Here is a 17,239-nt window from a genome sequence, read left to right on the forward strand (position 1 = left end):
AACTTATCCATAGATGGTGTCAAGGTCGATTGTTTTTGGGAGCTGGTAAAGAAGAGACACGAGCTGACTTCATATGCAGTTTGTACAAGGCCCTGGGTTTGGTCCCTGGAGCCCTTCCCACAAGAAGAATAAAAAGGAAGCAACAAGTAGGTTGAAGACGTCTAAGATCTGATTGTTGTGTCATAACTAGAGCCAAGTGCAGAATAGTTTATTAGTTCACTAGTTAGTATGGGCACACTCACGTGTGTGTGTGTGTGTGTGTGTGTTCGTTCACACCTTCTGCCGTGTGAGCTCAGGGTTGAATTTGAGTTGTCAGGCTTGGTGACAAGCACCTTACCCATTAAGTCATATAGCAGTTCCCAGAGTGGACTGATTCAAAAGGTCATTCCTTAAGCTACTTAACATATTTGCCTCTTCTTCTGGATTGTTTTGTGTTGAATATATGCTTTCCTGAAAACTCAGAGCACTAAGGGTTGTTAGATATTCAATCTAGTATTCAAATGGGCCGTAACCTGGGTGTCAAGATGCAGGCCTGTAATTCCAGCACCTGGGAAGTAGAGGTATGGGGATCAGAGGAGTTCAAGGTCCTTCTGATTTTCTTAGCCATTTAAAGCCAGTCTGGCCTGCATGAGTCCCTGTCTCAAAGAACCAAAACAAAACAGCATAAATGGTATCTTGTCTCCCAGGGTATATATAGCATTTGTTTTTCTAAGCAGACTTTCAATAGATGTGGGAAGTTCCCAGGAAAACTGTTTAGTGATGTGTGTGTGTCTGGGAGTTCGAGGCCAGCCTGTGCTGCAACGTGAGTTCCAGGACAGTTAGGACTACATAGAGAAACCCTGTCTTGAAAAATAAAAAAAATAAAAATAAAAGATAATAAAATTAAAAATTAAGCCGGGCGGTGGTGGTGCACGCCTGTAATCCCAGCACTTGGGAGGCAGAGGCAGGCGGATCTCTGTGAGTTCGAGGCCAGCCTGGTCTACAAAGGGAGTTCCAGGACAGGCTCCAAAGCTACAGAGAAACCCTGTCTCGAAAAAACAAAAAAATTCTCTTGGGTAGTTTTCAGTCTCTCTAAGAGCTGCATAGCGAATGAATGTCCACGCCCATGGGCTTAGTGTTAGTTTAAATGGTTCAGAATTTGTAGCCTAAAATAGACTCAGCCCCTATCTTCAGAACGAACCTTTTTAAAAAAAAATAAAAATTGCATTTATTTGTTGATTAGTGTGTGGAAGTTATGTGTTGAGGTCTGAGAACAGCCTGCAGGAGCCAGTTTTCTCCTTGCTCCATGTGAGTCCAGGGAGTCAAGCACTCAGCTTGTCTGGTGAGCGGCAAGCACCTTGAAACTCTGAGCTCTCTGGATGCCCAGAACTAACCAGCCTTCCCTATGCTGTACACTGCCCTTCTTATTCTGTAAAGATTCGTCTTCTCAAGTTTTAAATCTCCCCTTGCCTATGTAAAAGCCATCTCTCCTCAAAGTATTCTTGTACATGCTGAAGTTGCCGGTCATCAGGCAGGAGAAACGACTTTTCTGTGTGGCAGAGCCCTGTCCACTCTCTCCTCCGCCAAGCAAGCCTTACCTGTTCCATTGGCAGGTTTGTTCCTCTGTTCTCGGAAGCACTTGCTTGAAGTCGCCTCTTCCATGCCCAGTTGAGGTGACGTGTTATTCTGAGTGGTTGTAGGGTTGTGGGTGTCACCTGTAGCCTCAGGGGATTGTTGTTACTCTCTAGCCAGTGTCTAGACCTAAGCTTGGCATATTGCTGAATGGCAGAATGTGTTTTCCTTTGTTGTTCTTTTTTTAAAAAAGATTTTTTATTTTGTGCACTTGAAGGTTTTACCTGTATGCATATGTATACACCATGTGATCTTCTGGAACTGGAGTTATAGACAGTTGTGAGCTGCCATATGGGTGCTGGGAACTGAACCGAGGTCCTCTGGAAGAACAGTCAGTGCTCTCAACTGCCGAGCCATCTCCAGCTCTGATAGTAACTATTCTCCAGGAACTGGTCAGCTCATATTGCTGTTTCTCAGTGTGTGTCGTTGACTTTCAGGTGTCAGGTGCTTTAGGTGTCATTGTCATCCTAATAAGTCTTTTAAAATTAGTTTTTTCTAACCAGGTGGTGGTGTACACCTTTAATCTCAGCATTCAGGAGGCAGAGACAGGCAGATCTCTGTGAGTTTGAGGCCAGCCTGGTCTACAAGAGCTAGTTCCAAGACAGCCAGGGCTACAGCAGAGAAACCCTGTCTCGAAAAAACAAACCAAAACCCAGAAAACCCAAATAGAGCAGTGGTTCTCAGCTTTCTCATTGCTGCAACTATTTAATACAGTTCTTTACGTAGTGGTGACCCCAACCATAAAATTCTTTCCTTGCTACTTCATAGCTATAATTTTGCTAACTGTTATGAATCATAATTGAGTCTGATATTCACTACTGGGGTTGTGACCCCCATGTGAAAACCACTGAAATAAATGATAGGCTTCTGGTGAACAGTATCAACGGTGCTGTGTTAAATCCCAGCACAGCACAGAGAAAGCCAGGCTTTAAAGGTTTTTTCTGGCCTGGGGGCATAATTTAGCAGTAGTGTGTTGGCCTAGCATGAATGAAATCTTAGATTCAGCCCCTAGAACCAAACAACAGCAACAAAACGTTTTGAGCTCTAGGTAGTGACTCATGACTGTAATCCCAGCACTCAGGAGGCAAAATGGCTGATTGTTACGAGTTAAAGGCCAAGCTTTCCAGGACTACAAAACAAGACCCTGTCTCAAAAACCTCAGTCAAACAAAATGTTTTTAGCAGATAACGACAGTGCGCCAAGCCTGACACCTGAATTCCCTACCCAGGACCCATAGCTGAAGGAAGGAGAGGACTAACTCCTGCACATTGTTCTCCATGGTACACTCTCCAACAAATACATACATTTTTTTTTACTAACTTTAAACATTATGAGATTTTATTTATTTATTTATTATGTATACAATATTCTATCTGAGAATATGCCTACAGGCCAGAAGAGGGCACCAGATCTCACTACAGATGGTTGTGAGCCACCATGTGGTTGCCAGGAATTGAACTCAGGACCTTTAGGAAGAGCAGGCAATGCTCTTAACCACTGAGCCATCTCTCCAGCCCAAATACATACATTTTTAAAAAACTTCCCCAAACCCCCACTTTTTTTTTTAATCTTGCCAAAATTTTCTTACAAATATTTCTGGTAGACATTTTTTTACACTACAAAATAATAATATTTAAAAGAGCCCTTTCTCTTTCTCTCTTTTTTGTGAAGTTGTAGGCTCAGGCAAGTGTGGAGGCCTACTGCCTATAAACCCACCCCCAAGAGACAGGCTTGGGGAGACTCTAGTATAGATCCAACTGCAGCTGCATAGCAAAGCTTGGCTCAAAAAGGGGAAAAGAAAGAAAGGGAGGCTATCCCAGAGCAGCACTAAGCATTGCACATCCCTGGAAGTTAATTCCCCGTGAACGTGACCTGCAGCAGCCACGCCCTTGGGTGCTGTGACCCTCAGAGCAGAAGGTTTTCTTTTTTTCTACCAACCTTCAGGGGTCTGTTCTCTTGGTTCTCATTCATTATTTTTATTTTATATGTATGGGTGTTTTGTCTGCATGTATATCTATGCATTCACAGAAGCCAGAGAAGGGCATTGAAGTCCCGGGAATGGGAGTTACCAGCATTTGTGAGCTGCCAGATTGGTACTGGGATCAAACCTGGTTCCGCTGGAGGAGTTGAGAACAAGTACTCTTGACTGCTGAGCCCTTTTTCTGTTCCATGCTTTCATCCTAAAGGAACAGACTGTTTAAGTTATTCTGTCTTTAAAAAGAAAAGATTTATTTTTTTACCTTGGGTATGGTATGCTGTTGTGTTGAAAGCCCAGGGGTCAGATAGTGCAGTCTCCCTTGGAGTTGGAGTTGACAAGGCTGCTGTGATCTGAGCTCAGGTCCTCTGACACAGAAGTAAGTGCTCTTGACTGAGCCGTCTCAGTGCCTCATTTAAACTGTTACTAAGGGAAAATATCAGACCCTGTGGCAGAGCAGAGACAGAAAAACCTTTTCATCAGTCCTCTAGGGCCTGAGAGGGCCGAGTGCTGGCCCACAGTGACCTCAGGAAGGCATATTTCCTCTCATGTCCTTAGGCTCCCTGATTGTGCCCTCACCTCTTTTGGTTTCTTTGTGTGCTTCAGCTGGGTTCTGTTGTGTTAATTTCTTAAAATATGCCTTGTTTTCTGTACCTACTGTCCTTTCTCACTTGCTGTACCTGATGTTATTGCTGTGCCTCTCGGCCAATCCCTGCTTCCCCTGCAGGGCAAAGGAGTATGAGCTCCACAAGGCTCCAAGCCCTCCTCACCCAGCATCTCATTCTCCCTCACGGGTACAGTGCTCATGAAGCAAGATTAATAAAAACTTAGAGACAGAAATTGGGGTTCAACCTGAAGGTCAGAAAAGCAAAACAGCCAGCCACTGACTCTTACCTGATCTCAGTCCGAAATGGCAATTCTGCCTCCAGGAATCTCAGAATGAGATTGTAACTGAGAGCTGCCTCCTCCCGTTTTATAATCCTCTCTGGTGCCTTTAAAGGCATGTAGTGCCCGGTTTTTATGGCAACTAGTGTGGCTCCTGGGATTAAAGATGTGTGTTACCACTGCCTGGTCTGTAAGGCTGACCAGTGGGGCTGTTTTACTCTCTGATCTTCAGGCAGTCTTTATTTTTTTTATTTTTTTATTTTTTTATTTTTTTTGAGACAAGGTTTCTCTGTAGCTTTGGAGCCTGTCCTGGAACTAGCTCTTGTAGACAAGCCTGGCCTTGAACTCACACAGATTCACCTGCCTCTGCCTCCTAAGTGCTGGGATTAAAGGCATGCGCCACTATTGCCCAGCCAGTCTCTTTATTAAAATACAAAAGAAACTCCACCACATGCTTAGGCATATTTATTTGTTGAATGGGTGAGGCTTCACAATGAATCATTTAACCTCGAGTTACAAGTAAACTTGTGAGTCCTCAGAGTTCACATGGAAGACAGACCCCAAAGTCATCCACATTTTGCCCTAGCCTAAGCTGTTCCATAGCTAATAGCCATTAAACACCATGAGGAGGGCTGGCAGGCATAGCAGGTAATTGAATTGAAACACTACACCTAATTACATAATTGATCAAATACAGAAACATAATGCAGTCAGTTTTCCACAAATCCAATAATGAAAATATGGGTTTTACTACCAATAAAAATTGATTGATTCTGGTTTTTGATTTACACAAATTAAAACAGCACAGTAGGGGCACATAAATCCAGAGGCCTTTGAGGGATTCTGAGATGTTACCCCAAAACACTAAATTTTCATGGTGAGGGTCACAAGTCTCACTGCCTCCCTGCCCCCCACTTTCTGCTTGTTTATAGAATGTTTTCCTTTCAAGATAGAGTTGAAATTTTCAAGTATTTTCTAGAAATTATGAAGTACTGCTTTTGTTAAGCACCATTGTCCTTGTGTTTTCCTTTGACACCCTGTTATATTGTGTACCTTTTCCCTGCAGGGAGCCTTCTTGCTGTATCACTGAATTCTCTGGGGTCTCCATCTGTCTGTCCCCCCACGCCTCCATCTTCTACCTCCTTATAACCTACTCCACTTAACACTGAGGCACTCAAAATCCAGTCCTCCTCCCAAAGTTCTGGATTTCTTCCATTGCTTACGGCACATTATGTTCTTGTGTGGGGTTGTATGTTGCCAGTACCATACCGTAGGTCCTATCTCACAGGCGTTCATATGTCTCAGCATCCCTAGGACCTGACATAGATTCCAGCATAGAGTACATTAAAACCATTACAGTTCTTGGACTGTGCGTCTCCTTTAATGTGAGGTAATGCATTGCTGGTAGTCTGAACAAGAAGCAAAGGTAGTGGCCATTGCTTTATTTGGGCTCTCTGGTTTATAGATTAGGTTTCTGAATTCTGGATTACCATGGTTTGGTTTGGTTTTCTTTTTCTTTTTTTTTTTAAGCTCAAATTCCCATTATGGAGTGTTAGCACTTTTTCTGCCCTCTTGTTTATTTCTCTGGCTCTTTGAATCACTGCATGTCCTGGACTCACTGATTCATCTGAATTAGACAAAAAATTTCTGCAGAACTGAGCGTAACACTTTTATTAAAAAAACAAAACAAAACAAAAATGACTGGGCAGTGGTGGTGCCTTTAATCCCAGCACTGGAGAAGCAGAGGCAGGTGGATCTCTGAGTTTGAGGTCAGCATGGTCTACAGAGTGAGAAACCTGTCTCAAGCCCCCAAAAACTGAATGATACTGGGGCTCTGCTAGTTAGCTCATACAGCATGTGTGGGTTCCATTGTTAGTCCTGCAAAAACAAGAGCAAAGTGAAGGAGTCCATTCAACCCACAGGTCACTAATTAGAGCTACCCAGTGTCATTTAGAAGTTTTCCCTGGGTCTGCACTTTGAGTTTTTAGCAAACTGTTCTAATTTAGGCCTGCTTCCTGAAGTTAGAACCCAGCTCAGTCAAGGGAATTCTCATGGCTCTGTCATGTTTGAAAACCTCACCTAACCCTGTGACCAGCCAGCTTGTCCAGTAGAGCAGGCAGTGCCTCCAGGCTGACAGTTTCTTGTCCAGTAGAGCAGGCAGTGCCTCCAGGCTAAGACAGTTTCTTGTCCAGTAGAGCAGGCAGTGCCTCCAGGCTAAGACAGTTTCTTGTCCAGTAGAGCAGGCAGTGCCTCCAGGCTAAGACAGTTTCTTGCCCCCACTTGAGATCTCATCACCCTGCTCTCTTCCTACTTTTCAGCAGAAGTAGTATCCATGTCTCCTATAGCCCTCTCCTTTTATTTTATTTTATTTTTTGGATTTTCGAGACAGGGTTTCTCTGTAGCTTTTAGTTCCTGTCCTGGAACTAGCTCTTGTAGACCAAGATGGCCTCGAACTCACAGAGATCAGCCTGCCTCTGCCTCCCGAGTGCTGGGATTAAAGGCGTGCCCCACCAGCCCTCTCCTTTTAAGCAGAGACAGATACCCAGAAAAACCCATGTGACCACCCCTTACAAGGTCTCTAATGAGCGAGCAAACCAGAAGAATGTAAACACTGATTAAATTATTAAAATTACTTAAATTATCAAATTAATTAAATTATTAAAATTTTTTAAAGTTTCCTGTGGTCTTCCGAGATCAGCATTCTGTTTTGTGAGTTGTGTCCCCTAGATCTCTCTTCTAAGTCTAAGAAATGTCACCTGATCATCTAACTTGAGAATGCTGGTGTTTTACTGGTGTCAACATCGGTTGTGCAGTCAATGAACAAGAACTGAACAGTCTGTGCACAAGGCAGGATCGAGACCTCTTTTTCTCTAATTCCACACAGACACGTCTTCGGCCTCTGAGGATGAGGGTTCTCTGAGACGCCAGGCTGCGCTCTCTGCTGCCCTGCAACAAAGCTTGCAGAATGCCGAGTCCTGGATCAACCGCTCAGTCCAGGGATCGTCCACCTCTTCATCCGCATCTTCTACGCTGTCCCACGGAGAGGTCAAAGGAACCAGTGGGTCTCTAGCTGATGTATTTGCCAATACCCGAATAGGTAGGAGTTAATCTACCCAAGAAGCCCACCCAATGTTTCATATGGCACCCCAGTATCCTGGAAACAGTTTATGATTATGTTAGGTTTTCAATGTGGCCTGAAATATATGATCACAGAAAACAGTTGGTGAGGCAGAGAAAGAAGCACCAGTAATATATTGTTGTAGGGGTAATAGGTATCATCAACATTATTGATACAAATATTGCTCACCTGAAGCCATACCTATTTCTGTAAGCAATACTGAAACTGCAAAATATAACCCCAGTCTTAGTATGGGTTTATGCCAGAAGACAAATAGTCCCTATATCAAGAGCTACTAAACCTCAGAGTTCTCAGAAATATCATCTATATTCCATAAAACATAACATATTTAATCTGAGTAAATTCACACTAAGCCATTGTTGGCAAAGCCTTTTGTCTCTGGCTAAAGACTGGGTTTATGTTGCTCGCTGCGGTGATGTTGCTGCATGAGATGTGCGCAGGCTGTGGGGAGGTACACCAAGCCGCTGGCTACTGCTGCTGCTGTCGTAGGGTGTCTAGCTGTTGCTTGGCTCTGCTTTATGTATTTGTGAGTTTTGTCCCCCACCAGGTCTCTGCTCTACTTCTTGGCAGTACCAGTTGCACTGTCATGGCCCTAATGCTGCGTCTGCTGTCGTACTCCTTTTCCTGGACGACCAGTCACTTTTCGTTGTCCAATTGTCTCAGTGACCGTCCTGTGTTACTTTATATAATATTCCAATTTGATTTGATTTTTGAAAAGGCTGGAAAATTATAGATTAAGATTATACTTTTTAATGATGATAGTTACCTTGTGGATATGATTGCCACATGTCACTGTTGTGACCCGCCCTGCACTCCTTGCTCTTCTCTGTATCCCTGAGCCTCCCAGTGCAGCCACACACGGGCATTTCCCCACTACCCTGCCACAGGCAGCAAGCAGCTTTGATTATTTTATGTCCTATGGTTTGTGTCCTCTAATTTCTTTCTTCAGAAGACATTGTCTAGTTTTTGTGTGGGGTAGCTTCATTCAGTAGCTTTTTCCCAGCCCACAGCACTCCTGTTCTCACCCCAGCTTACTTTCCACGGACCCTGAGCCAGATCGTGTGCACCTGTAGTCCCAGCACTTGTGGGTCAGCTGACCTGGCTAAGGAGACCCTGTCTCAAAAAATTCAAAAGAACTTTTCCATGAAGCAGCATATGTGGGGAACCTTGCCAGATAGTGAGTCCAGCTTAACTCTGGGCTGTCTCATCAAAATTAGAAGTAGGCTATCTCGTTTTCCTTCCTTTGAGAATATGGGTCTCTGACCCACTCTAAGCCACTGTTCTGGTTTGGTAGAACTGGAAACATCCCAGATAAAACATGGCATACAGAAGTGTTCAAGGACCTAGAGAACTGGTAGAATTGGACCTTACTCACTTTGATTCTGTTTTTGAGTGACTTTTACAAACATTGGATTCCTGTTATCCACTCTGTAAGGAAATGCTTTTGAGAAACATTGGCTATGTGATTTGATCTAATGACCAAATCTACTCAGATCTTGAAAATTATGCTTTAGAAAGCTGATATGCTCTGGTTTACCTTCATTTTCCTCCAGTGAGTTCTAGTAGACTTTGATGGAGATGTTTGTTTTAGGCCGGTGAGATAGCTCAGCAGGCAGAAGCACTTTGAGGCAAGAAGTAAATAAGTAAATAAGAGAATAAACATTTTTTAAAGTGTGTTTTAAAAGAGCGAAAACAAAAGATTTAGAGTGTAATTTTTACTGTTAATACCATATGATTCTAAATTTTGTCTTTTCCCCTCAGAGAATGTCTCAGCTCCTCCTGACGTCACTGCAACTACCTCTTCCTCTTCCTCACTTCGCCCAGCAAACATTGACCTGCCACCTTCTGGCATAGTTAAAGGCATGCACAAAGGATCCAACAGATCCAGCCTTATGGACACGGCTGATGGTATGGAGTCCCTTGGTAGGGTTAGGGAGTATACGTTCAACTGGGAAAATGCAACTTGTGCCCAGCAGCTCTTCTCAGCTGCCCCAGCTGCAGAGACACCTGCTGCCGCCTCACCCGTCATCACCATGCGCAGCCCTCTTGTCACTGTCCATGCTGGTGTTTGTAGAAAGCACCGTGAGTCGAGTGTGGAAGAAAAAAAATGCTATACAAGGAACAGAAACCTGGGGAGGACTTTAGCTGCACACTTAGCATAGCGCTGGGTTTATCTCCTGTTGTTAGAAAGTTTGTCAAGTGTATATTTGGTCCTTTTTGAATAGAATAAGATGGCAAAGGCCAAGCAAGCATAGCTGGAAATAAAATCTGGACCAAGAGGTGGTGGCGCACGCCTTTAATCCCAGCACTCGGGAGGCAGAGGCAGGAGGATCTCTGTGAGTTTGAGGCCAGCCTGGTCTACAGAGTGAGTTCTACAACAGCTATGCTGTTTCACAGAGAAACCCTGTCTTGAAGGAAAAAAAAAAAAAGAAGATGATCTGGGAGGAAGGAGGAAAGGAAATAAGGGTAAGAAAGAGAAATCACAGTTTCAATAAACAAGGCATTTAAATCCTTAAAAGTCTCATTGGTAATAAAAAGCTTAATAGGTAAGTTTTTTAAAGAGAAGAATGAGGTAATTGAGGTAATAAAATGTATTATTGAGCTCAATGAATTTTAACTGAATTTACCATTGCTTTTCCCCTTACAGGTGTTCCTGTCAGTAGCAGAGTATCCACGAAAATCCAGCAGCTTCTCAGCACACTGAAACGACCCAAAAGACCCCCCTTAAAGGAATTTTTTGTGGACGACTCTGAAGAAATTGTGGAAGGTAGTAGTGAAAGTGCCAGAAGCACACACTCTCTAGCAGCTAGTACACGCTGGGTGGATGTGGTCAAGGCTGAACGTGGCATGGTTCTTACTCAGGGAGTTCACGTGGCTGTGCTGTTTCCCTCAGGATCATTTATGTGTTAGGTCTTGGAGAAGGGATGGGGACAGGGAGGACTGGGAACTAAGAGCTATCCTTGTTAGTGTGGTCTTTGTACTCAGTCATTGAGTCAGAAGGCGCATGGTGTGTGTGCCTGTGAGAGAGAGAGAGCGAGCACGTGTGGAGACCAGAGCACCACTTCCGAAAGCTGCTTCTCTCCCATCATGCAGGTTCTGGGCCAGCAGGTTTGATGGCAAACACCTTTATTTGCTGAACCATCTCACTCGCCTAGAAATACATGATTTCTATAATTATTTGTAATTTGTATTTTTTTGAGCGTGTCGATAACAAATCCAGCCTCAAAGGTTTGCTTTCTTTCTTGTAATACAGATGGGCCTTTTATTGACTCTGCCAGTCAGTGCACACACATTCACTTTCCAGAAGACAGAGTGGCAGGTAGTAAAGACATTTAAAGACATGAAGATGCACTTCCTTCCTTCATGCTGATTGTGATGAAAACCAGTCAGTTCTAAAATGAGTCAGTGTAGAAACAGGTTAGCCAGGATGTTCATGTTAGAGAAAATGGGAGAGGTAAGAAGTTAGTCCTGTGTGTGTGGTTGAAGACAGGTGATCGAGCATCAGAATTTTTTTGTGCAATAATTAAAAACCATTCACTGGTGAAATCATGATATCCTGGATTTCATAAGAGAACTTGAGAAGGGAGAGGGTGTGAGTGTGGGTGAAGAACAGCCATTCTGTGTGATTGAAGCTCATGGCAGACTCACAAAGAGTGGAGGGGACCAAGGAGACTGCACACCTGTGTCTCTAGACTGATGGACTCTCCTGCATAAAGAACTATCAGGAAGCCCTGTCAGTTTGTTTGCTTGTCCTGAGACTAGAAGTAATCTATAATCATATCAGAATAGTAATGGGATGTGGCATATTGGAGACTAGTTCTGATCTTTGCCGGCTTTTTTTTTTTTTTTTTTTTTTTTTTTTTTTTTTTTTTTTTTTTATTGTATCTGGTTTTGGAGCCTGTCGTGCTGGGAACCGAACTCTTATGTTTTTGGTTGTGAGCCTAGCCTTTAACGGCTGAGCCATCCCTCCAGGTCTCTTTGCCGGCTTCTAACAGTGTTTTACTAATTATAAATAGATTTCTTTGACTAATGGTTGTTTTTGGAAAACATCTTTTGGAAGCATGAGGAAGTGTGCACACAGCTCTAGTGGAAAACTCTACCTCCCAGATGTACAGTCTCTGTAGAGATAAAGTGGCTTATAACGGTTACTCCTGGGTATTCCTGTTAAATTTAGATTAAATCTAAGGGTCTTAATGGTCTGAAAATATTATGCAAAATAAGGAGTGAAATGAGTATTTTGTTAGTAGAAGAAGGAATTCAGAGAAATGGATGCAAATAGGGAACATTACACTATGTAAATAAGCCAGACTCAGAAACGTGCAGACAGCATGTCTTTTTCCTGCAGAATCTAGATTTTGTGTGTGTGTGTGTGTGTGTGTGTGTGTGTGTGTGTGTGTGTGTGTGTGTGCAGGTCCTGAAAAGGGGGCACTGCGAAAGGGGAGAAGGGAGTCTTAGCAGAGGTGGGGCTAAGAGAGAAATGGAATTCACATGATGTGAAAGCAGACATGAAGTCTGCTTGGGAAGAGGGAGGCCAGCAGGAGCGGGTAGGAGAGGTGGGATGGGGATGAGCAAGAATGAAATGTAATGATACAGATGTATAAAATGCTGTTTGGAAGCCCCCTGCTTTATGTGCTAACTCTAAAAAAAGAATGAGTCAAGCAATTCCATCATAATAGTGAATTACAAAGAACAGTTTTTTCTTCTTATTATTTTTAGTTGTCTATACTGATTGATTTTGTATGGATGGGTGTTTTCCCTGCATGTGTGTATGTGTACTACTTTCATGCTTGCTGACCGGCTAGAATAGGGTATCAGATCTCCTGGAGCTGGAAATACAGACAGCTGTAAGCTGTCATGTGGGTGCTGGGAATTGAACCTGGGTCCTCTGGAAGAGAGACCAGTGCTCTTAACCACTGAGCCATCTCTCCAGCCCATATATAGCTGCAGTATGCACTAGGGCATGCACACAGCAAAACCAGGCTAACATGGGCAGTGGGTGACTGCACACTCGGAGTACAAGAGAGAGAACGTCACCAGCTGATGAGTCACAGCGGAGCTGAGGTATCACTGTCTGTGTGCCCCTGTGCACTCTGTAGCTGGAAGTGCAGTGTTTGTTTTCTCTACGTGTTTTGTTGAGACAAGAGTCTTGGCAGTATTCCTTGGCAGACCTTAAATTTGATCTTGTTCTTGCTTCAGCCTCCTGAACTTTGAGACTATGGGGATGGGCTCCCACACCCAGCTTGTTCACATTTCCAGTTTACTATAGTCTGTGCACTTGGTTGGTACACAGTAATTACTTGAGTATTTAGCCTATATGTAAATTATCTTTTCTTCTATGAGAATATAGAGTTTAAGACTGAGCACAGTGGGAGATAGAGGTGGGTGGCTCTCTATAAGGTCAAGGTCAGCCTGGTCTATGTATCAATTTCCAAGCCAACCAAGCCTAGATAGGGAGAACCTGTCTTAAAAACAAAAGCAAACAACCAAAACCAACAATAAACAAAAGAAATGTAGGATTTAAAGAATTATTTGAATAACACTTGTTCACTATAGAAAAACCTACAGCGGGGCTGGAGAGATGGCTCAGAGGTTAAGAGCATTGCCTGCTCTTCCAAAGGTCCTGAGTTCAATTCCCAGCAACCACATGGTGGCTCACAATCATCTGTAATGGGGGTCTGGTGCCCTCTTCTGGCCTGCAGGCATACACACAGACAGAATATTGTATACACAATAAATAAATAAATATTTTAAAAAAAGAAAAACCTACAGCGTATATTTTGAGTATAAACAATCTCTCTGATGCCTGGTGTAGGTGTTCCTCTCTCTTCACTCAACTAACACCGTTAAGCAGCCCTTGCATTTGGGGCTCTGTAAGCTGTGATGGGAGTAAGCCATCCCTTCCCTGGAAGCTGTAACTCCTTGGGAGGATGATGGAAGCCCTAGCGCCTCACTGCGAGAATGAGCCAGAGAGAGACAGAGGAAAATGTGTTCGAGTTGGAGTTAGAAACACGTGAACTTACTTCATCTTCTTGCCTGTTTGCTGCAGTACCTCAGCCAGATCCCAACCAACCAAGGCCTGAGGGCCGACAAATGATGCCAGTGAAGGGAGAGCCCCTTGGAGTCATCTGTAACTGGCCCCCTGCGCTGGAATCTGCCCTGCAGCGCTGGGGCTCCACCCAAGCCAAGTGCCCCTGTCTGACCGGGCTGGACATGTCTGGGAAACCAGTATATACACTCACATACGGTGGGTCCCCACTGCGCTAAGATTTCTCAAGGACTCGGGGCAGCGCTTCTTTGGGTAGTTCTCGGTTGCATGTGTCTGGATTATTTCATTAGACCCTGTGTTCCAGGTGGAGCTATTGCCAAACACTTTCATTTGCTAAAGTGATGTGGGTAAGCAGCTAGGTTTAAGGGCAGCAAAAGAAGATTCCTTTTTGTTTTTACATTAGAAGATTTGTTTTTGTTTGTTTTATGTTTCTGAGAGAAAGTTCATGTAGCCCGGGATGGCCTTGAACTCTCGGTTCTCTTAGTCTCCTGATTTCTGAGTTGCAGGCATAAATCGTGGCACTGACTAGCCCCTCCCTCCAACGGTCATCTGACACCTATGAGTATAGCTGTATGGCTCCTAGAACCAGCTTCTCTTTTGATCTTAGTTCTATAAGACAAAATTTCACTATGTAACCCAGTCTGGCCTTGAAGCAGAAGAAATCTTCCTGCCTCAGTCTCTGCAGGGTAGCATTATTGTTAGGAGCCCATGCTCAGCTTACTCCATTTATAGTATTTTTTTAATCATTTGAGTTAAACCTTCCAGAAAACCCTAGGACATAGCCAACTGTTTTTTAGTCTTGTGTTGTAAAGCAGACAAACAAAAAATGTTGTCCTCTCTTTAAAGGTATTAAGTATGCTCTTGTTACATTATTTTAAAAAAAAAATTGAAATGAGCCATATATCAGTGGCACTCACCTTAATCCCAGTACTTGGGAGGCAGAAGTGGACAGATGTCTGTGGACTTGAAGCCAGCCTGGTCTACGTAGCATGTCCCAGGATAGTAAGACCCTGTCTCAAAAAGAAAAAGAGAAAAAACAAATGGCAGGAAAGAACTTGAACTGTTAAGTAAGGCAGGGTGTGCTTCATTTGTCCTGGGCAAGAGTGGCTCTTTAAAGTGCCCGAGAGGCTGCTTGAGGGGAGACTTCTGTGTTGGGGAGGGTGGTGCCAGCTCATCGCAGCCGCTGGTGACTGTCTGCATGCTGAACCCAGTGCTCTCTGGCTGAAATAGGCCTATAATCTCTTCTGTCTGATTGTTTTCTTTTCTCAGGGAAGTTGTGGAGCAGAAGTTTAAAGTTGGCTTACACGCTGCTTAATAAACTGGGGACCAAAAATGAGCCTGTGTTAAAGCCTGGAGACAGGGTAACTTATTTTGTTTGTTTAGAAAGGTGGTATTTGTTTCTGATATATGCCCCGGGCTTTGTTGTACAATGATAAGACTTACATTATTCCTTTTTAAAATGCTTACTTGTTTTATGTGTATGGGTGTGCGGCCTGCATGTGTGTCTATCTATACCACGTGTCTGGTGCCTAAGGACATCAGATTCCCTAGAACTGGAGCTGTGAAGTGGTCGTGAGCTCCCACTATGCTGGAAAGGGCCCCCTGGTCCCTGTAAGACCAGCCAGTGCATTTTCATCAATCTGAGACTGTCGGCCTTGCTCAGCCAGCACTTCTCACTGAGCCATATCACCGACCCCAGCTTTCTTTTTAGTAGACTAATAAGCAGACTTTCTTAATGTAACCTTTTTAAGAAAATATTTTTTACATTTGTGTGTGTGTGTGTGTGTGTGTGTGTGTGTGTGTGTGTGTGTGTGTGAACATGAGTGTTCTTGTGGAGGTCAGAGGACAGTTTATGGGAGCTGACTCTCTCCACCACGTAAGTCCTGGAGGATTAAACTCAGGTCATCAGACTTGGTAGCGAGCACTCTTAGGCTATCTCATGGATCCTCAAGTAACTATTTAAAAATGCTTTTACAATGTCCCAGAAATCCTTAAAGTATGGCTTTACTTGTACAGACGGATACTGAGGACTTCCTGTGAGTCACTGAACCCTAAGCAGGCGATGCTTGCCTACCCAAGTGTCAAGAAGGCTATTTCGTTCTGTGGAATTATTTTTGGACCTCTAGGACAATTTAATGGTTTAGATTGAACTCAGCTTTGGAGTGAGTTTAAGCAGTTTGATTGCAAATTGAGAAGAAATAGGAACACAGTGATTAAGGGGCTGGAGGAGTGGCTCACGGGATGAAGGGCTTGCTGTAGAAGCCTCGCATCTGCGTCCCATCTCTGGAACTCACAGACCTGATAGTTGTCCCCTAAGCACAAACACTGTGGCACGCACCTGGCACCCACACGCATATTTTATCCAAACGTAATAATAAATAAAAGAAATTTAAAAGAATCCAGTGATGTGATCAGATTTCAAACATGAATCTGCGAATATTCCAGCCAGAGAACAAGCGCGACAGTGTAGTAAGATAAGTGGTTTTACATCCTTGAGTAAAGTGACTTAGCAGAAGAAATCACAGGCTTGCACACATAGGGCTTTTAATGTTCTCCTGGCTTACCTCTTGCTAATGAACCAACTGTATTTGCAGTTGTTCATATGTTACCAAATGCCTTCATGCTGGACCACTTGCATGTTGAGTGACTAGGGACTGGTGCGGTGAAATGGTTAAGAACAGGCCTGTGTGGTCCCAGTGTGGTGACTGAGCTGGTTAACACTTGTAGGCGCCCCCTGAGACATACACAGCTCTAAATTACATGCTGTTCTGTCGTGAGATGTCCACCACATTTATGCTCTTAACCCTGCACTAAAGTAAATTGCATTAAGCTTCCTAAGTAATTAACATATTAGACAAGCTGTCTGCTTCTGAATCACAACTAAGATTAAATGAAACATTTTACAATAATGATAATGAATTGCATTTTTATGTCTCAAAATGTGTAAGTTTTAGGTTTTAGCTTTGCTTTTTGGTGTTCCTAGGAATGTAAATGGGTACTTATATGAGGCAAATACTCTCTGAGCTACAACCTCTACCCCAGAATCTATGGTATAACAATGGGGATGATGGTGTCCCTACCAGATGTTTTTGTCCTTCTAAGTCACTTAATTTCCTTCAGAATGAGTAACTGTTAAATTGTTTGACTTATTGTGTCCATGGAAAATGTTCTATGTGTATAGAGTTAACCAGTCTGCGCTCCACTGTTGTGTAATGTCTTTGGGAATTTTAGGTTGCCTTGGTTTACCCCAACAATGATCCAGTCATGTTTATGGTGGCTTTTTATGGATGTCTCCTGGCAGAAGTGATTCCGGTACCTATAGAAGTACCACTGACCAGAAAGGTAACATCTCTGTGCTAAATGTCTTCCGCTATGATACAGTAGGCACTGGACTGACTCGGTGACACTAGAAGCTATGTAATCGCTAGGCATGGTGGCCTCTGCCGTTAATCCCAGCACTTGAGAAGCAGAGGCAGGTGAATTTCTTGTGAGTTTGAGGCCAGCCTGTTCTATATAGTGAGTTCTAAGACAGCTATACAGAGAGATACTGTCAAGAAGGAAGGGAGGGAGGGAGGGGGGAGGG

The 17,239-nt window shown here is 43.6% G+C and overlaps 1 protein-coding gene across 4 annotated transcripts in view; it reads left to right on the forward strand.

Moving 5' to 3' along the window:
• The window catches only part of Dip2b (disco interacting protein 2 homolog B), a 192,750-nt gene that overhangs the window by 100,183 nt on the left and 75,328 nt on the right, over nucleotides 1–17,239 (forward strand). For 3 of the 4 annotated variants that reach the window (XR_007588789.1, XM_050122406.1, XM_050122407.1), the window contains exons 5-10: nucleotides 7,356–7,568; nucleotides 9,372–9,518; nucleotides 10,258–10,377; nucleotides 13,657–13,854; nucleotides 14,926–15,017; nucleotides 16,888–16,998. Coding sequence is in view for 3 of the 4 variants with exons in the window: in XM_050122406.1 (XP_049978363.1) it covers nucleotides 7,356–7,568; nucleotides 9,372–9,518; nucleotides 10,258–10,377; nucleotides 13,657–13,854; nucleotides 14,926–15,017; nucleotides 16,888–16,998 (881 nt within the window). In the remaining variant the exon portion in view is untranslated. The remainder of the gene's footprint in view (nucleotides 1–7,355; nucleotides 7,569–9,371; nucleotides 9,519–10,257; nucleotides 10,378–13,656; nucleotides 13,855–14,925; nucleotides 15,018–16,887; nucleotides 16,999–17,239) is intronic. The other variant, XM_050122408.1, reaches the window with a different exon arrangement.

The sequence above is a fragment of the Alexandromys fortis genome, unplaced genomic scaffold (genome assembly GCF_014885135.2).
Source record: "Alexandromys fortis isolate MF-2015 unplaced genomic scaffold, M_Fortis_MF-2015_v1.1 scaffold_216, whole genome shotgun sequence".
In the NCBI taxonomy this organism is placed as follows: Eukaryota; Metazoa; Chordata; class Mammalia; order Rodentia; family Cricetidae; genus Alexandromys; species Alexandromys fortis.